Source organism: Trichechus manatus, unplaced genomic scaffold (genome assembly GCF_000243295.1).
Source record: "Trichechus manatus latirostris isolate Lorelei unplaced genomic scaffold, TriManLat1.0 scaffold00015, whole genome shotgun sequence".
Lineage (NCBI taxonomy): Eukaryota > Metazoa > Chordata > Mammalia > Sirenia > Trichechidae > Trichechus > Trichechus manatus.
In genome coordinates this window covers 13012289-13031039 of record NW_004443951.1, presented here as the reverse complement: position 1 = coordinate 13031039, position 18751 = coordinate 13012289, and the positions used below count along the sequence as shown (strand labels likewise).

Sequence of the window (18751 nt, the reverse complement as noted above, 5' to 3'; positions counted from 1 at the left end):
CAATTCCATCTCCTCCTTGCCCAAGTTGAATAAGCTGAGGGTAGTATGGTGTCCTGTTTTCAGATTACTCCTTCAGACTTCTGTTTCTGTGAGTTAGCAGGCCCTGGGCCTGAAATCTCTGGAACCATACTTGGAAACTTTGGCCAAGCTAGAGTTCCATGGGTTAGATGGAGGTTTCAAATAGGACCCAGGCCTGGAATCCTATGCCTTTTTCCCTTAACCACCCCTCTTGTTTCCCCTGAAGGCGGCTCCCAGCTGGAGATGAAGCTGGTGCTGCTGTGGAAACACAACATGCGCATTGAGTATGTGGCTATGGCACCCTGGCCCCTGGAGCCTGAGGGCCCTCGAGGAACACGGGTGGAAGTGACAATGGAAGGTGGCTATGACATTCTGCATGATGTGTCCTGTGCTCTAAGGCAACCCATTCGCTCATTGTATCGCACCCATGTTATCCGGCGCTTCTGGAACACGTTGCAGAGGTGAGTGAGGTCACCACTCATTGAGTAATGCCTCATTTGTTGTTTGGAGGAAGAGATTTGTGAAGCTGGGAGCTGAGGAGAGTCACTCGGAGTACCAGGCTGTGTCCAGGGTCCCATGTTCCTCTGAGGCCTAAGCAGAGTGGGGCTCCCCTTCTGTGCACCTTCCAGAGTCCAATGTGGCTAAGGGTTGACCTTTGTTCTACAGCATTAACCAGACAGACCAGATGCTAGCCCACCTTCAGTCCTTCTCCTCCGTCCCAGAACATTTCACGCTTCCTGACAGCACCAAGAGCGGAGTGCCGCTCTTCTACATCCCTCCTGGCTCCACCACCCCGGTGAGTGGCTCTGATGCTCATTGTCCCCATTTCTTCCTACACAGACTTGGATTAGCATGGCATCTGGAGCCCAGAACCACCTTCTATTTCCTTCCCTCTTGAGTCTGAGGCACCCAAACCAGAACCCTAAGTGTAAGCCCTGAAAGCATCTCTCCTCCCTGCTCCCAAGCTTCCAGGGGAGAAGGAGCTGTAGAGAGAGGCTCTCCTCAGCAGACCACAGGTATCAGAGCTAAAGACTTGTAGAATACCTGGATGATGATATCCCAGCAGACCGTGAGTCCTCTCACCCCATCTCCACCTGACACACTCTGGCCTCCACCACTACCACCTTCACCTTTTGTCAACCACCAGCCACTGTAGACTGTGTACTTCCTGAAGACCATAGCTTGTCTTTGCCCTGTGTTTTCCTCACACTCAGTCCACAACTGTCAGCCTAGCACTGACATAAGGTGGCTTATGCTAGTGTGCAGTGGCCCTCATCACCAGGTCCTGCCATCACTGAGGAGGTTTTCCTCCAAAGTCAGTGATATAGGAGCCCTGGTGCAAAGTGTTTAAGAGCTACGGCTGCGAACCAAAAGGTCAGCAGTTTGAATCCACCAGCCACTCCTTGGAAACCCTGTGGGGCAATTCTGCTCTGTCCTATAGGGTCGCTATGAGTTGGAATTGACTTGACTGCAATGGATTTTTTTTTTACAGTCTGTCCCTACACTCAGTCATCCTAATCTAGCCTTCATACTGGAGGCATCTTTTTGCCTCTGCCCCAGGTAGCCTGTAGTTTCCTTCAGCCCTAAACCACAGCCTTCTGTGACCTCCTAATCTGGGTCTGCCTGAGGTTCTATTTGCTGTTTGGAGGTTGTGCCCTGGTTTTCCGTGAATGCTCCTATAAGGCTGTCCTTCCTGTTCTTAGGTACTCTCCCTTCAGCACAGTGGTTCCGACTCATCCCATGCCCAGTTTGCTGCCTACTGGAAGCCAGTGCTGTCCATGGATGCTAATTCATGGCAGCGCTGGCTGCACATGCATCGCCTGGTGCTCATCCTGGAGCACGATACGTGGGTATCCTCCTTGGGCCGTAGTTGGGATAGAAGAGCAGGAGTGAGGGCACAGGGAATGATGGGGAAGGGAAGCAGGAAAAAACATACCAGCAGATAAGCCCTTACTAACCTGGGCCAAGGAAAAACTATGGTCCTTTCCTAGTCTTCCTGCTTATCAGCCCCCATAGCCTCAGGCAGGGCCTGGAAGAGACAGCTACCAGTCTATTCTTTTCTGCCAAGATTGGGACTGGAGAGGTCTGACCTCAATCTGTACCCTGCCTTCCCAGACCAATCCCCAAGCACTTGCACACTCCGGGCAGCAATGGACGCTATAGCACTATCCAGTGCAGGATTTCCCACTCCTCACTGACCTCTCTGCTTCGGGACTGGAGCAGCTTCGTGCTAGTGGAGGGCTATTCTTACGTCAAGCTGCTTTCCAGGTCGGCAAAGTGATGACCCCTCACTCTTCACTCACCACCTCATCCCGTTCCTCTTCCTCCAACCCCACATACCACTCCTACTTCCTCCTAAACCTGTGAACTCTTAACCTAGGGATGCTTACTAACTTCGTTTCTCCCCAGCGCCCCAGATCAGCCCCCTTCCTCCTTCTACATGGTCCGCATCATTTCCAAGGCGCCATGCATGGTTCTTCGCCTGGGTTTTCCCATTGGCACATCAGCACAGGCCCGGCACAAGGTGAGCTGGACCCTGACTGACTCCTAGATCAAGGAGTGTAGACTAGCCTCCTCTCCAAAAACCCTGCAGGGCCAGGTCGAGTAGAGAGAGAAGCCCCCAGACCAAATAAAACTTGGAGGAGAGAAGTCTCACCTTGTCTGTGGGCCCCTTCTCCCAGACCATGTAGGAGATAGGAGTAGGAGAATCTGATCCCATTTTTCTCACAGATTGTGTCAGACTTGAGAGAAGAGATCCTGCAATTACGTTTCCCCCACCGAGTACAAAGCAAGGAGCCAACACCAAAGGTGAAACGCAAAGGGCTGGGGGGTACTGGTGGGGGCAACTCTCCCTCTAAGTCACCCCCCATGCTGGGACCACAGCAGGCCCTGTCTGACCGGCCCTGCCTTGTGGTCCTGCATAAGCCACTGGACAAGCTACTAATCAGGTTGGTAGAGAGGGTGGGGATGGGGCCCGGGAGGGTAGAGGCTTAGCTGGATGTGAGTACAGATCAACTGGTGAGTTGCCCCCATTTCCCAGGTATGAGAAGCTACCCCTGGACTACCGGGCACCTTTCTTGCTGACACTGGAGCCACCAGGGCCACTGCCATTGGTGTCAGGCCGCTCAGCCTCTTCCAGCCTAGCGTCACTGTCGCGCTACCTTTATCATCAGCGCTGGGTCTGGAGTGTCCCGTCAGGGCTGGCCCCTGCGCTGCCCCTCAGCGCTATCGCCCAGCTGCTCTCCATCCTCACTGAGTACGTCACCTGAGCCTGCCAGGCAGCTTGGGACAGGGAGAGAAAGAGTACAGGCTCTGGGCTTGGACACTGGCAGAAAGCCTAAGCAAGATACTTCATTCCCTTCTCTGAGCCCCCGTCTCTTTGCTGCTGCTGCTGCTCTTGTGCAAAGTACCCAGCACAGAGCAGTGTATGCTACTGCCCGTCCCTCCTGCTCACCACCTAGTCTATTTATTTTGGCCTCTGGTACTCACTGAACCTGTTATATTCTGAGGGGCCATTGGTCTAAGCAGGACCACCAGAAGGCTAGGCTGCTTGCGGGTTGCTGGGAGGTGGGTATGTAAGTAGGGGATGAATGGGGAGGCTGTACTCTGAGTGGGTCTCTCCTTCCCCCATCCCATTCCATCTCTGCCCCTGCCTTTACGGGGCTTCAGAGTTCGTCTGTCTGAAGGGTTCCACTTCGCCTGCAGCGGGGAAGGAATCATCAACATGGTCCTGGAGCTTCCAGTTCAGGTATGTGCCATTCTTTCTGATACCTCCCCACTAAGGTCTGTGATAATCCCAGGGACACTCAACCTTTGAGCTGAGTTGGAACTGTTGGAGATTCTACCTCACAGGGACCTTGTGGCCAGAGAACCCAAGGCCAGAGTCCAGTCATAGTACAATGTGGCAAAGGGATTAAAGTCTTATGGGCTAGGGCAAGATCAGGCCAGATCTCTGCATTGGCTGGAGTTTGCCCAAGATCTCCATCTTACCCACAGAATGAACCGCCTGGGCAGGATGCAGCTGAAGAGAAACACACGTGCGTTGTCCAGTACATCCTTTTCCCCCCACACTCTACCTCCACCAAAGACAGGTGAGACCTGACCCCTTCCTGAGACCTGCCTCTCCGGATTCCCCTTTCTCCCCACTGTCCTTTTTATGCTAAGTTCTGCTCTCTATAACCTAAGATGATCTTGATCCCAGAGTTGGGGGTAGTGCCTGTTTTTAGATGCTCCGTCAGGCAGATTTTGGCACAGTGTGGCTGTCTTCTCTGCCTGCCCCCATCCCATCCTTCATGGGGCTAACTCCCTGCCATGAGGCTCTGGATTGAACTCTCTTCTCCCCTGGGCTCAGAGCCTTTCCTCCTTTAGTTTCTCAACAGACGATGACAATGATGTGGAGGTGGAGGCTCTGGAGGGAGACTCAGAGCTCAATCTGGTCACAGAGGTCTGGGTGGAGCCACAGTGTGGGCATGTGGGACCTGGCCCTGGAAGCTGGAAGCACCTCCAGGACTTAACATACCCTGAGATCCCTCAGGCTGTGAGTGATCACAAAACACTACCCTCACCCTTTACAAGGTTTGGATGCCTTCTCCTTTGGAGTACCACACACAGCCTGTGGGTATCCTTGTCCCTCTAAATCTCTTCTGAATGTCTGTGACTGCCTAGGCTTCCTTGAAGCTGGGGGCTGGGGCACTCTGGGCTAGGTGGGGCTGACTTCTGACCTCTGATTTCACCCCTTAGCTCCACCCACGGGATGCTGCCTGCATAGGCTCCATGCTGAGCTTTGAGTACCTGATACAGCTATGCCAGAGCAAGGAATGGAGTCCTCTGCCCCAAGAGCCAAGGGTCTCTGATGGTCAGTGGGGAAGGTGGTCCACTGGGCAGAGTAGGGAAGTGGGTAGAGAGAAGGCAGCCACAGGCAGGTAAGCCAGATGTTAACTACGTGTCTTAGCTTCTTTCTCTCCCTCCTAGGACTGGACCAGGGAGGAGACACCTGTGTTTATGAGATCCCTTTCCATTTTGACCTAATGGGATTGTTGCCACAGTGCCAACAACTCCAGATGTTCTTCCTTCTGCTTTCACAAGGTGGGTAAACTTTGTACCCACTCTCCTCATGTTTAATGGGCCAGCAAGCCTGGGACAGTTAGAATAGAAAGCAGATGAGTCAGCAGATAAACAAGTGAGCAATGGCACAGGAGGAAGCTGTGAGGCTGGAAGGGAGGCTTTGCTGGTCAGGGCTGAGACGGGGGCAGTGGGCAGCAGGAAGCTCTTGGTGCTGAGCAGAGTGTGTGTCGGGCAGAGCCAGAGGGCGTCCCTCTCGCTGAGGGGCCCTGTCCCGCCAACGACATGGTGCTGTGCCTGCTGCACAGCTGCCTGGGGCAGGAGCTGAGTGACCGGGAGATCCCGCTGACCACCGCTGACCAGGCTGCCTTCTTGAGTGAGGTGCTACGGCGGACCTGCCATCGTTCAGGTGAGTTCAAGTGCCCCACCTCTTATCTGATGTCAGACTCCGGCCCAGCCCCTTTTCCACTGGCCCACAGTGGTTTCTGCCTTTGAGTTTTGTCCTGCATCTCTTCTGGCCCTGCCCTCGTCCACCATTTCTACCTCCGTTGTACATTGTAGGTGCAGAGGGACTAGTAGTGGGGGGCCATGGCATCCCGAAGGATCAAGCAGTCAGCAGCGTCCTGGCCACTGGAGACTCAGCTCTTACCAACCTGGTCAGCACTGGTTCTTCTCCGGGAGCCCTTTTATACCAACCTCCTTCCATCATTCTGTATTCACGCCCTAACTTTCCACCACCCTTGATTCTAAATGCCTTCTGTCATTTCCCTTTGTCCTGGATCTTTCAAGGTATAACTAAGGTTGGAGTCTAGAGTGGAGGTAGAGCGGGGACTGGATGTTCCCTTATCAGTGGCTCTGATTTTCTGTTTCTGTCTTACAGAGTGTAGGTCCTCCTGAAACTCTCAAGCCTCTCATCCCTGCCCAGCCCCTTCAGTGGCGCTGCTATGCAAGACTTGTGACCCCTCAGCATGTATTTCTAAGTTTTCTCCCAGCTACCTTCTCAGGTACCAATCACTGTCCTTCCTCACTAACCCTCTCAGTTACAGACCTTTAAAAGTCTCTCACTGGCCCACCAGACAGCTCTGATTTATGTCTCTTTTTTCCTTTTCAGATGTCCGGCGTCTCGCTGCCTATGGCTTGGAGGGGCCTTCTCAAGAGGAGACAAAGCCTAAGTTTGGGGATTGGAGTGGGGCCCCCAGCCTCAAAGATCTGGGAGGAACTGGGGTCAAGACTACAAAGCCCCAGGTTCCTGTCCTTAGTGTAACCCCAGCCAGTGGTAAGGCTGCTAAGTCAGTGAAGCAGGAGTGGGAGTGGGGAACAAATAGAGGGTTTGAGACCATGTGACACCTCTTGCCCACAGACAATGCCCAGAATCAAGGAGAGCTGAGCCCACCCTTCTGTCGGGACTTACAGGCTTCTACTGGGCGTCAGGCTCCCCAAACCGAGGGTGCAGATGGGCCCCGGACCCGGTGTCCTGTCTACATCTATAGCTGTTCCCTAGAAGCACTGAGGGAGCAAATGGTTGGCATGCAGCCTCCTCAGGCACCTCAAGACCTCATCTTCCGGTGAGTGCCCTCAATGTTGGCCTATGTTGACCGTTAACCATAGCTCCCAGCCAAGGCTCAATGTATACACTCATGGGTATGAGCAGAGAGGTTGGCTATCAGCGGCAGGAACTCAGCTTCTTAGCCATGTCCTGCCAACTCTGCTGATCATTTGTAGGCAAATCAGTTGAACTTGCTGGCCCATGAATACATTTGGTAAGGGTTCGTAGACGATTCATCTGAGTGTAGGTGAATGATAAGTCTGAGCTATCAGTTGCGGGAGTTGGCCAGGCTCTGTTTTTCCTCCCATTCCTAGGACTCAGTTCCTCGACCACTCCTCCCCATCCTCAGCCTGGATGGAGCCCAGGTACAAGGAAGCAGCCAACCATTGTGCCTTGTTGCAGGAGCATGCACAGCGATGCTACGTCCGTGGTGAGCAGGAAGACCACTTGAGGGAGCTGCAGGGAGGAGTGGGGCTTAGGGTAAAGAGATAGAGGGATTACAGGAATGGGGACTAGAGAGGCTACTCCTAGAGCTTGATCCTGGTGGCCCCTTCCACTTCTGTCAGGGCTGTTCCGGAGCTTGCAGCAAGCACAGAGCGTGACGTCCCAGGACTTGCTGACAGCAGTAGATGCCTGTGAGGAACTACTGCAAGAAGTGGACATCACCCACTTTCTGCTCACACTGTGTGGTCACACTTGTGGTTTGCCTCATGCCCCGCCAAGCCCTGGTCCTCTCAGCCCCGGGCTCTTCAGCAGCAGCATCGAGGAGGGCCCCGAGCCTCGGGAACGAGCTATCCTAGCTTCTGAGTCCAGGTTAGGATTGTACTTGAATGTGTAGTATAAAGGGACAGACAGACAAAGCCCCTATAACCAGTCACCTTCCAATCCAGAGAAGTAGTGGTACAGGGTAGTACTGAATGCCAGAGAAGCAGTAGTGCTTTGTCACTGACTCTCTGGCTCCCACCCAGGCTTCTTTCTCCCACTTGGCACGGGCAGCAGTCTCCTTCCCAAGCTCTACCTCCCTCTTCTGTCTTGGTGTGAAGTTAAGCTGGGTTCAGATAAGGAGTTCCAAGTTGCCAACAGTGAAAGTAGATCCTTGTTCCCAGGACATTCATGCAATAGTAACAGTCCCCCCACCAGTTGGCAAGTTTCATAGGGGCAAGAACTATGTGTGCTTTACTCACTACTGAGTTCCCAGCTCACCTTAGGAGTTCCATACGTCCCTGTTAAAGGGAGGAACGGAGGAAGGGAGGGAGAAAGCAAGCAGGCAGACAGGTATTTGTCTAACATCGGCAGTGTGTTAGCATTGGGGAAACAGAAAAATCAGAGGGATGGGTATGCAGATGACTCCCAGATTGGAACTCCAGCCCAGTTCCCTCTCCAGAGCTCTAGACACACCCCCATCTATGTGCCTTCAAAATCAACGCATCTTATTTTCGTCTGTGTTCTCTGCCTGTATTCTTCATTGGCAGTGAACCGTATCACCCTCCACCCAGCAGTCCAAGTCAGAAAACTAGGAGTCATCCTGACTCATTGCTCTGTTTCACAGAAAAGTCTAGCCATTAAGAAATGTGGAGGTTAGAGCCAGGATGTGTGGGTTGGTTCTCCCTGCCTCTGCTACCTCCTGTGGTGTGTGCTGAGGACCCTTCTTAAAGACATAGGCAGGTGTGGGCTGCTCCCTAGTTGGAAGTAGGCTCCTCTGGGACTTAGTGGTTCTTCCAACACCCTCCACTCAGCATAGAGACCGAGGACTTAAGCGAGCCTGAGTTCCAGAGCACTCGTGTCGCTGGCCATCTAGACCCTGGCCCAGAGATCTCTCTGACAGACATCTGCCAGCTCAGAGGACAGGCACATGATGCCCTTCATAGCCTCATCCAGGTGGGGAGCTTGGGAGAGGGCGGAGTCCTGCCTTGTGTGGGGAGACTATTCTCTCCTGAGCTGGGGTGTGTAGGTGTCCATTCTGGAGCAGAGGGTACTGTCCTGCGCTGAGGCTGGCTGACGTAGCCTCCTTCCAACCCCCACACAGGAGAAGTTCCTGGAGATTAGTCGTCTTCACTTCCAAACAGTGCCCTCCAATCCCCACTACTTCTTCTATTGCCCTCCATCCAGCAGGCGAGAGGTGCGTGCCTTCTTCCTTACCTCCCCCATCCCCCCACTCCCTAGCCCCAGAGGCCCCACTCAGCCCACCTGAATCCTCTTGAATCTTGGTTCCAGTTCCTTGAGGCCTGGATGTGTCTTCTTTCCTGCCTTGAGTTAAGCTTTTTTTTTTTTTTTTTTGCCAGGATGAGGGCCCCCGGGACACAGTAGACAGAAAAGTCAGTGACCTGGAGTTTTCAGAGGTTGAGCTGATAGGAGAAGAAGGTGTGTGGGCAAGGGGGTAGAGGTGGAGAAGGCTGCTTCAAGCCAGGGTTCAGGGGCTCCACTGCTGACCCCTCCCATTGACCACATGACATGCATCACTAGGAGACACATCTGCCTGCTGTGTGGTCACTGAGAGTGACCCAGAGCTGGAGGTGGAGTACCGTGAGAGCCGAGAACCAGACCTGGGGCCTGCTGGGCTAGACTCTGCCTCGTTGTCCGACGCAGACACTGTGAACCCTGATGAAGACTCCTTCAGTATCCTAGGGGGTGACTCACCCACTGGGCCAGAGAGCCTCGTGCATGATCTGCCACCACTCTTCTTGCACCTCACGTGCTCCATGCGGCTGCGTGGGCAGCACAGCTCAGTACCTGTGTGCAGCCTGCCCACCTGCCTGGGTGAGGGGCTTGGGGGTGCCCAGGGGAGGGTCAAAGGTCCCAGCACAGCCTGCCTGCCTCTGGTGGTAGGGAAGTACCTAGGAGTATCACTCTTAGGAACTCAGAACTGGGAATCTGTGCTGGCCCCAGGGCTCCCAGCAACCCCTAATTTTCCTCCTCTCCCAGGCCAGGTGCTGTCCAGCCTGGAGGGTCCCCCCATTGGAGGCCGAGTTCCCCTGAGGGACCTCAGTGTCACTCTGGATGTCTTCGTACTGACCTTGCCCCTAGAAGTGGAACTTCCCCCGGCTTCCGACCCCCAGCACCACCGGTGTGGCAGCACGTTTGATTGGGATGGGGGGGTGATCTGGGGCCTGTTGGATTGGGTGGACCATTAAACAAATCTAGGGCATTTGGGGACCCAGAAGACCTTGAGGATTCCAAGAAGGGAGTGATGAGGAGGCTCTGGGAGGATAGTAACAGCTGACCTTTGACTTTTGCTCCCACCCTGTTCAGGTCGACATCTGAGAGCAGTGCTTCATTCCCACGATCCCCAGGGCAACCATCATCTTTAAGATCAGATGATGGCCTGGGGCCCCCACTGCCACCTCCAGGAGGAGAGAGGTACTTCCTAATATCCATCTCAGAGCTTCTTGCTTCCCCTCAGTTTTGTTTTCTGGAAACCAGTATCTGAACCTTTCTTCCAATTAGGCACCCAGGACTGTCCAACTTGGCCACACCCCACAGGCTGGCAATTGAGACCACCATGAGTGAGGTGAGGGCCTCCCCACCCGCAACACTGTATCTGATACCCTTTCTATCATCTAAGTGATTCTGTGATTGCAGTGAGGCCTGCAGTCTGTGAGGCAAAGTATCCTCTAGCTTGGGAGTAAGGTGATGCCCTAGTAAACAAGGGAGGTCCCCTCCCGGAGGGTGCTCTCCTACATCCTTCCTGGATTGTCCTTTGACTCTAGATCCGCTGGTTGCTGGAGGATGAGATGGTGGCAGCACTTCGCAGAAGGGGTATCCCCCAGAGCTCTGCCCTGCGCCATGTAGCTGCCCACATCCACAGCTCTCCAGGGCGCTCCACCTGCGTTCGCCAAACTTTGCCACTGAGTTTTGTGTTTGGGCCAGAACGTTCCCTCACACAATTCAAGGAGGTAAGCTGCCCTCAGAACACCCCATGATCACCTTGGTACCCCTCCTTCCCTGAACTCCAGGGGCACGTCTGGAAGACTCTATGTTTGAGTCCATAGAATTATCCCTGCTGCCCACCTCTTCTTCACCCGTGTGCCTGGCAGCCCAACTCAGTGGAATGAGACCTAGCTTCTGACCTTGTCACTGGGCCTGTGTAACCTTAGGCAAGTCACTCAACCTTTTCTTAGGCTCCTTACCTGAGCAGTGGGGATGGTAGCGTCTGCTTCACCAGGTAGCTGTGAGGGTTTAATGAGGGTGTGTGTGGGTGCCATGTGTATGGAGGGCTGCTCCTGCCTAAATTGTGATCTTGACTCCTGCTCCCCAGGAGTTCCGCCGCCTCCACCTTCCTGGCCATGTTCTTCTTGAGGACCCTGACAGTGACTTCTTCTTTGTGGCAGCTGGCCAACAGCCAGGTGGGTCCCACGGGGAGCCACCTCCAGTAGCCTGGGCTTGGCACAGCCACGAAGATAGGGCTGAAGACATCGAAGGGGAGGTGAGTCTTTCCTGGACTGACCTGAGAATGGAGGTCAGTGGCTGTGGGTATTTTGGGGCCTGTACCTCAGTTTTGGCTCCTGCCCTGTAGGCCCTGACGGCCAGCCCCCAAGCCCCTGGCTCCCCAGAGGATTCTGAGGGCCCTCCCCTCATCAGCCTGCACAGCCTGCCACAGGGAGGTAAGAGAAAACTTGAACGGCAAAGTCTGGGGGTCAAGATCAGGGACTCATAGATGTACAAGTCCCTGGTCCTGCTTCCATGGATTGAGAGAGGCTCCAGGCATTTCCCTTCTCTCTTCAGGGAGCCAGTCTGGGCCCAGCCGGGGACTAAGCCTTATGTCCAGTCAGGGCAGTGTGGACTCAGACCACCTCGGTAAGTTTAGGGGAGGGGCGGGGGATCGAAGCTGAGGGGAGGGGACTTAGGGTTGTGCAGGGAAAGGTCTGGGCAGGGGGTAGAAATGACTACTCTGGAGGAGGGACCATCAAAGCCTGATGCACTTCGAGGCCCATATGAGCCAGACTCAGCTAAGGGCAGGGCTGAACTTCAGCACCTTTGGCACAGGTTATGATGGTGGCAGCAGTGGCTCAGACAGTGAGGGTCCCTCTGAGACCCTTGGTGAGAAGGCCCCTTTCACACTGCGAACTCCACCTGGGCCAGCACCTCCACAGCCTTCACTCTCAGGCCTCCCTGGACCCTGTCTGCCTGACTTTTGGCTTATCGTCCGGGTACTGCAGGATCGTGTAGAAGTATATGCACATGCACGGTAAGTAGAAGCCAGGCCTGGCATTAACTTCTTTTCTCTGTTTCCACAACACCCATCTCCAGTGTTGTTAAAAACTGAGAATTCACATAGGGATCTAACTTGTATTCTGAGATTGGCACCGCCACATCTCATCCCACTACTTACAGCAAAGCGTAGCACTATCTACTTTATGAATGAAGTTGAGAGGCTGATGGGAATTTTGGCTCCTAGCTGAGCATTAAGAGCATCTGCAGTTCAGAGCAGCTTCAGAAGTTGCTATGGAAGTGTTTTAGATGAATCGGTTCTTTTAATCCATATAATAACTCTGTGAAGTATTATCCTCATCGTATGGATGAAGAAACTGAAGCACAGATATGTTAAATACTTGCCCAAAGTCACAGTTAGTAAGTGGCAGAGGCAGCATTCAGACCTAAAAAACCAAAACCAAACCCATTGCCATCAAGCTGATTCCGAGTCATAGCGACCGTATGGGACATAGTAGAACTGCCCCATAGAGTTTCCAAGGAGCAGCTGGTATGTTCAAACCACCGACCTTTTGGTTAGCAGCCGAATGCTTAACCACGGCTCCACTAGGCATCTGGTTAAATACTGTTTCTCTAATCACTTTCAGGGGTAGGTATTGAGGGTAGGGAGGCCCACCATTCTGACAAAGAAGATTTGAGAATAAAGAGGCAAGTTGCATGATGGAAGTCTCAGCGTGGTACCCGCATGGGAGCTGGTGAAGCAAACATGGAGCCTGGGCTTTCAGAATTACTCTTGAGAATTCCATTTTTCCAGTTCCCATCAGGTTTACTTCCCTTTGTCTAATCCTGCTTCCTTTTCATGATTTCCTTTGACCCCAGCTTCTACGACCCCCCTACCCCATCATGACACATACAGCCCCCTCTGCACTGATCCATCCTTCTTCCCTAGGAGCATGATACGGGAGGATGGAGGGCCAGGCACTGAGTGTCGCCACCTGCAGCAGATTCTAGTGAGGCGAGTTGGGGAGATCTGCAGGGAGGTCAACCAGGTAAGGGGCAACCAGGGACAGGGCTCTCTGGGCATGGAGATTCAGCCCGGATGAGCAAGGAGTTTCAGGAACTTAACCTTCAGAGGCTGTGGGTCCATCACAGACTCAACAACAACTATGGAATGTTTTCTTCAACCCCCAGATACTGTGATGCTCTATTACTCCCCCAATTCCCTGCAAACTGGGAAATTGTCCATGGCCCACTCCCAGTTACACTGGGTTACTCTCATACTCTCTCAGTAACTATGATATGTTTCCTTTTATTGCCCCAGTAATGGCAGCTGTTTTGTGCCAGGCACTGTGCTAGCCTTGGGGATATAAAAATGAGCAAGGCAGAGGGAAACTCTGACTCTGTGGAGCTTATATAGAGTGAGAGAGAGAGAGACATTGAACAACTGGATTACACAAAGTATTTCAACTGCAATTGTGAAGAATTCTACAAAGGAAAAGTAGAGACTATAATGAAAGCATATAACAGGGATCTGACCAAACGAAGTATCAGGGAAGGCTTCTTGAAGAAGTGATTTTTAAGCTGAGACAGAAAGATGGGGAACATATTCTGGCAAAGAGGAGGGACGAGTGTTCCTAACTGGGGTTCTCTCTCAGAGCCGAGAGCTCTGTAACTGTGACCTCTGACCCCCAGTGATAATGGGTGTTCTCTCTGGCCTTTGCTCACCCCTGACCACCACCACCAGTTTATGAGGGAATATTTCAATTCCCTGATAACCTTGCTCCTCCTTCCCCTAGCGACTGCTTCTTCAGGACCTTCATGACAGTCATGTGTGTAACTCTCTTCTGGTGGCTGAGAGCGAAGAAGATCTGTGGCGCAGTGAGACCCCCTTCCATTCCCGTCAGCGGGTACCACTGCCCAGCGATGGTGAGACCCCACCCCATAGCCGAAGGTTCCCTTGCCCTTTCTCTCATCTAGTACTTTGGTGAAAAGCTGGAGCAAAGTCATCATTACTTGGTCATCCATGCCAAGTAATACAGCGAGGAGGAGGAGGATAAGGACAGAAAAGGATCACTGGATTGGGTGTTCATTAGTGACTTTAGTAAAAGAGTCTCAGTGGAGAGATGGAAATAGAAACCAATTGAAACTGAAAAATGAAAGGATGATAGGTAGTTGGATCAGAGAATATCTACTCTCTCAAGTAGCTTGGCAGTGAAGAGAAAGAGAAAATAGATATGGCTGTAACTAGAGGGAGCTGTGGGGGTGAGGAAGGAATTTTAATATATGTAGAGATTTGAGCATGTTTATATTCCTCAAGGAAAGAGCCAGTAGACAGGGAGAGGTTGAAGAATATAGGAGAGAAGAGATCATTGAAGAGGCAGGGTATCAGAGGGGACTGGAGGGAATGAACTGAGGTGCTGTAGAAAGGCTTGCCCTCTGCTTGGCTGTCTACGACACAGGCACACGACCCCTTTGGGATTTCTGGTCATGGTAAGGAAACATAATGGTAATTGAAGTCTCGACCCTTCTACTCCTTTTCTCTTAGTCATGATTGTCTCTCACCTCAGACTCATGGAGGAAAAGGCAAATCATGTCATTCCTTTGCAGTTTACCCTCTGGTTTAAAATTGAAATCAGACCACTCCTTATTTTTAACATTCTCGGCAAGTCTATAGATGAACATTTTTAACATTTCCAGGAGCGTGCCTCTCTCAGCATGTCCTGGGATGTTCTCCATATTAGAGCAGGGTCCCTGTAATTAGTGGACTTCCCATGGTTTTGAAGGCATCTTCTACAAATTGAAGATGAGCTAGGGCAGCCAGGCACTTTTACTTAAAGATGACTTCCAGCAGCCTGAGATGTGAGACCAGTCAGAACACAGACACAGCCCTTCCTCATTTGTCTCCATATGGTTTCCCTGACACCCTTAGCAACCAACATCCCATCATGGCACAGAAACTCTGCAGCCTCCTGGGTGTCTCGTAGGCTGCTCACACCTGACAGCAGCTTCTCTGGGAAACCAAATTGCCACCTCTGACCTACTGAAAGGTTCCTTGTCAACCTGGAAACCTGGGAAAGGTAGAAGACACTGGCCTATGGCCATGGGCTTTTGTGTGCCACCACACCACCCTTTGTTCTTTGGGATAACTGTCCTCTGAGGCACAGAACTCAGCCTTCTCCTCTTGATGTGTGTGACCAGTTCAGGACACAGTCTACTAGTGCCACAGACATGGGTTACAACAGGGTCAGAATCTCATGGAATGGCCTTCAGGATTTTCTCACACTTAGCATTCCTGACTTCCCTTCTTTGCTCCTTCTCCAAGTCACCTTGAGATAGTTCTGAAAACCTTTGTCCTTACAACCCTGTCTTTTAAAGGCCATTCCTCTAAGTCCTGGTCCTGTCTTGTTATCCAGACGATAATCTTTGCCTTGCAGAGTAGTAGACAGGTATGAGGAGGCTGGGGGAGTGTGGAGGAGTGGGCCAGTGTACAGGTGAGAAGTCTAGAGGGCAGAGGGCTGGGTGTCCTGATTTTGAGTCTTGCTCTTCCTTCCCCCAGATTATGCTGCTGATGAGAGCTGTGCACCCCGAGGGTACCTAGCAGCCACAATGCAGTTTGTCCCTGGACATTTCTCCTGTGACGTTGTGTGGGGAACTGTGATCCGAGTCCACTCACGCCTCAAGATGGGGCCCAGCATGGGAGTTTCTCGGGGTATGTGATTGGCATGAGGAGAGGGCAGGTGGAGTGGGCACTGGGGGAATCTGGAGAAGGGAGCTTCCTGAGCCCACAGTACTCCTGCAGCCATCCAGGCCCTGCGCTCTGTGCTCAATGCCTTCTCTGTGGTGAACCGGAAGAATATGTTTGTCTATCAGGAGCGAGCAACACAGGCTGTATACTATCTTCGGTATGTGGGTTCTCAGAGGGTGGGGTAAAGCATGAGTCAAGGATGGCATGGGAGGAAGCATGTACAAAGACCTTGCCGCTCTCTGACAGGCTCCTAGAGACATCCTGCAGTGACCGGCCATGGGAAGGGGATGCTGGGCCCCCATCTCTCGCCCTGTCCCGGAGCCAGGAGCCCATCTTCCCTGACGAGGCCTCGGCATGTATCACTTCCTCCCTCATGGCCCCGTGCTCCCCTCATACTTTGCTCCCTGGAGTGGACTCTGACCATGTTTTCCCTGTAGGGTCCTCGTTCTCCCCTGGACATGGCCTCCAGCCGCAGTTCAGATGCTGCTCGTCCTGTGGGCCAAGTGGACAGACACATCCAGCTGCTGGTACATGGTGTAGGGCAGGCAGGTGAGGACTGCCAGGAGGGGGAGGTATGTGGGGGTGACCAGGTGAGGTTCCAGAATCCTCTGGCAGCTTCTCTTAGAGCCTTCTTACTACTCTGCCTTGGGTCCCGTTCTCCAATTCATGCTGCACTCTGGGCTCTTCTCAAGCAGGAGCTGGGTGGGAAAGGACAGACTCTTGTGATGTTTAGGGGTAGGACTTGTAGCTGATTGAAATGCACCTTGGGGAAGAGGGGCCATTAAGATTGGCACCTGGGTTATCTAGCCTGGGTGACTGTGTGGCTAGATGGTGGTCCTGTTCACCTGGTACCAGGAGTGAGCTTGGGTTGAAGATACTGGGTTCAGTTTTGAATATATTAAGCATGTGGTATCCAGTAGACAGTTGGGTTTTTCAGCTAATATTTATGGCTCACTTAATGTGTATCAGGCTTTGGGCTAAGACTATTACATAACCCCTCTTTTAATCCTTACAACAAACCTATGAGAATGATGCTATTTTTCCCATTTTATGGACAAAGGCACTGAGGCTTTGAGGGTAAAATTCACTTCTCCACAGTCACACAATGAGTAGGTTGGCAGAACTAGAACCCAGTGCTGGCTGCCTCCAGTATATGGCAGGTGGGGCGGAGGGGCAGACGGGGTTTGACGCTGGGGTTTAAGTGCTGGTGGAGGTGGTAGCTGGATCCTTTGCCAGCTTCTCCACCTTCTCACCATGGCTGTGTCAAGGTCCCGAGATCACAGATGAACTAGTACGGGTACTGCGTCGGCGCCTGGATGAGGCCACGCTGGATGTCATCACAGTCATGCTTGTTCGGAACTGCAAGTTGACACCAGCTGATGTGGAGGTAAGCTCCCTCCAAGGCTCAGCCACAGGTGTTAGGGACAGTCTAGGCTGAAGCCTTGGCATTCAGCTCTGACTACCTTTTCCCATTCTCTGCAGTTCATCCAGCCCCCTGGAAGCCTCCCCTCTGAGGTGCTGCATCTGGCCCTGCCCCCCTCCTGCAGGGCCTGGCTTCCTGCCCTGGCCTGGTACCTGCGGCAGAACCTGCTCATCTTCCTGCACTCTCCCAAGTACACAGACAGCAATAGCCGGAACCACTTCCAAGTGAGATTTTACTCACCTCTCCCCACACCCTTGTGCACTCGTGCCTCCCTCCCCTCCCTCACACACCCCCTTATGTGACTGTTTCCTACAGATACCCCCATATGCATCTTTGTCCAAGGACTTGTATATACCCGTGCCCCACACATCTCTGTCTTCCTATGCTGCTATATTACCTGTACCCCATTCCCTACTGTGGACGTACACACCATAAAAGCTTCCCCATCCCTTGATTTTTTTGTTGTTGTTCATTTGTGGCTGTTCTCTTCCCAGCATCCACTCCCACCACAAGGCGGCCTCCCCGACTTGGACATCTACTTGTATAACAAGCCTGGTGGACAGGGCACTGGGGGCAAAGGTACAGATCAGGGCCGAGGCCCATGGCACCACCAGGTGTGAGAAAGGCTTTTCCTATCTTGTGACTAAGAGGGCCTCTCCCAGCCTTGCAGCTGAGGGGGTGAGGAAGGAGGATCTGAAGTCCTGGGGCTGAGCCTTCCTGTGGATTTTTTTCTACCCAGGAGTCGCCTGCATCACTCTAGCCTTTGTGGATGAGGGAGGGACCCCCATCTCACTGGCATCATGGCCCCCCACTTCTCCTGGGCCCCCAGACCCACTGCAAGAGGAGGAGTTTGAGCAGCTAACCCAGGTCACATGCTGCCCAGTCATGCTGGACGGTTCTTCAGGTGAGGCAGCTTCTGTCAGAGGATGGGGTGTTGAGTTAATGCTGTGAGAAGCAGGGGTGGTGAGTAGGGTGGAATCTAGGGGCGCCCTCAAGTGACCTGCATTCTTGCCTCCAGCTCAGAGTGGGGCCCCACGACTTCGGTTGGATGTGTGGGAAAAGGGAAACATAAGTATTGTGCAGCTGGAGGAAAAGCTCCAAGGAGCAGCTCGCCAGGCCCTGGCTGATGCCGTCATGGAGCTGCGGCTGCTGCCAGCTTCACTGTGTACAGAGGATAACCCCCCAGGTACAGAGGGGCCCCCAGGGTCCAGAGAAGGATGAAATCCAGGCTAGACAGTGTAGCAGGTGAAGGTGGGGTTCAGGGAAGGCTTCAAGAGGAGGAACCCTTGACCCAAGGTCTATAAGAGAGTAAGTGGCAACAGGCTTGTAGGGAAAGGGCCTTCCAGACATTAGGCCCAGGACTGGGCAGTAGCTGCCTATAGCTAGTGTGTAAGGTGGGACAGGGCACAGCAAACAAAGTGGAGAGGCAGAGGGGGTCAGGTGTCAGGCTGGCCTGGTGGGCCACACTAGGGGTCTTGGACATTATCCTAAGAGTAGGGGATTCTCTGAAAGGTGTTAAGCAGGATAGTGATATAGCCAGATATGTGACTGAAAGACCACTCCAACTCCTGGTGGGGAAGGAGAAGTTGGATTGGATGGTGAGAGACTAGAGGGAAGAAGCCTTGTGAGCAGTCTGTTACAAGAGTCCAGGTGAGAAATTATGGGTCCTGAACTAGGGAAGGGGCAGTGGGAATGCAGGAGGAGGGGTATACTTGAGTAGAACTGGTACAAGCTCTTCTGTGAATGTTTTGTAGAATTCTCCAGTGAAGCCATCTGGGCCAGGGCTTTTTTTGGTTGGGAGTTTTTTTAT

General features: G+C 52.9%; 2 protein-coding genes across 2 annotated transcripts in view; both read left to right on the top strand.

The window, feature by feature from the left end:
* Positions 1 to 1242, top strand: part of LOC111819664 (KICSTOR complex protein SZT2-like) — a 29036-nt gene extending 27794 nt beyond the window's left edge. The window contains exons 10-12 of the mRNA XM_023727139.1: positions 245 to 479; positions 685 to 814; positions 984 to 1242. Of these exons, the coding sequence (XP_023582907.1) occupies positions 245 to 479; positions 685 to 814; positions 984 to 1007 (389 nt within the window). The 3' untranslated portion in view covers positions 1008 to 1242. The remainder of the gene's footprint in view (positions 1 to 244; positions 480 to 684; positions 815 to 983) is intronic.
* A 252-nt stretch (positions 1243 to 1494) lies between these two features.
* Positions 1495 to 18751, top strand: part of SZT2 (SZT2 subunit of KICSTOR complex) — a 31781-nt gene continuing 14524 nt past the window's right edge. Inside the window, exons 1-39 of the mRNA XM_023727138.1 lie at positions 1495 to 1864; positions 2134 to 2286; positions 2428 to 2542; positions 2749 to 2966; positions 3059 to 3274; positions 3688 to 3766; positions 4015 to 4109; positions 4387 to 4555; positions 4759 to 4873; positions 4990 to 5103; positions 5641 to 5735; positions 5960 to 6083; positions 6191 to 6355; positions 6440 to 6644; positions 6940 to 7055; positions 7192 to 7438; positions 8362 to 8503; positions 8652 to 8744; positions 8908 to 8986; positions 9089 to 9382; positions 9548 to 9689; positions 9875 to 9982; positions 10070 to 10133; positions 10333 to 10518; positions 10881 to 11048; positions 11139 to 11226; positions 11348 to 11419; positions 11609 to 11810; positions 12723 to 12822; positions 13570 to 13699; positions 15330 to 15482; positions 15573 to 15675; positions 15765 to 15870; positions 15956 to 16067; positions 16787 to 16905; positions 17001 to 17165; positions 17436 to 17520; positions 17681 to 17845; positions 17960 to 18127. Of these exons, the coding sequence (XP_023582906.1) occupies positions 1797 to 1864; positions 2134 to 2286; positions 2428 to 2542; positions 2749 to 2966; positions 3059 to 3274; positions 3688 to 3766; positions 4015 to 4109; positions 4387 to 4555; positions 4759 to 4873; positions 4990 to 5103; positions 5641 to 5735; positions 5960 to 6083; positions 6191 to 6355; positions 6440 to 6644; positions 6940 to 7055; positions 7192 to 7438; positions 8362 to 8503; positions 8652 to 8744; positions 8908 to 8986; positions 9089 to 9382; positions 9548 to 9689; positions 9875 to 9982; positions 10070 to 10133; positions 10333 to 10518; positions 10881 to 11048; positions 11139 to 11226; positions 11348 to 11419; positions 11609 to 11810; positions 12723 to 12822; positions 13570 to 13699; positions 15330 to 15482; positions 15573 to 15675; positions 15765 to 15870; positions 15956 to 16067; positions 16787 to 16905; positions 17001 to 17165; positions 17436 to 17520; positions 17681 to 17845; positions 17960 to 18127 (5338 nt within the window). The 5' untranslated portion in view covers positions 1495 to 1796. The remainder of the gene's footprint in view (positions 1865 to 2133; positions 2287 to 2427; positions 2543 to 2748; positions 2967 to 3058; positions 3275 to 3687; positions 3767 to 4014; positions 4110 to 4386; positions 4556 to 4758; positions 4874 to 4989; positions 5104 to 5640; positions 5736 to 5959; positions 6084 to 6190; positions 6356 to 6439; positions 6645 to 6939; positions 7056 to 7191; positions 7439 to 8361; positions 8504 to 8651; positions 8745 to 8907; positions 8987 to 9088; positions 9383 to 9547; positions 9690 to 9874; positions 9983 to 10069; positions 10134 to 10332; positions 10519 to 10880; positions 11049 to 11138; positions 11227 to 11347; positions 11420 to 11608; positions 11811 to 12722; positions 12823 to 13569; positions 13700 to 15329; positions 15483 to 15572; positions 15676 to 15764; positions 15871 to 15955; positions 16068 to 16786; positions 16906 to 17000; positions 17166 to 17435; positions 17521 to 17680; positions 17846 to 17959; positions 18128 to 18751) is intronic.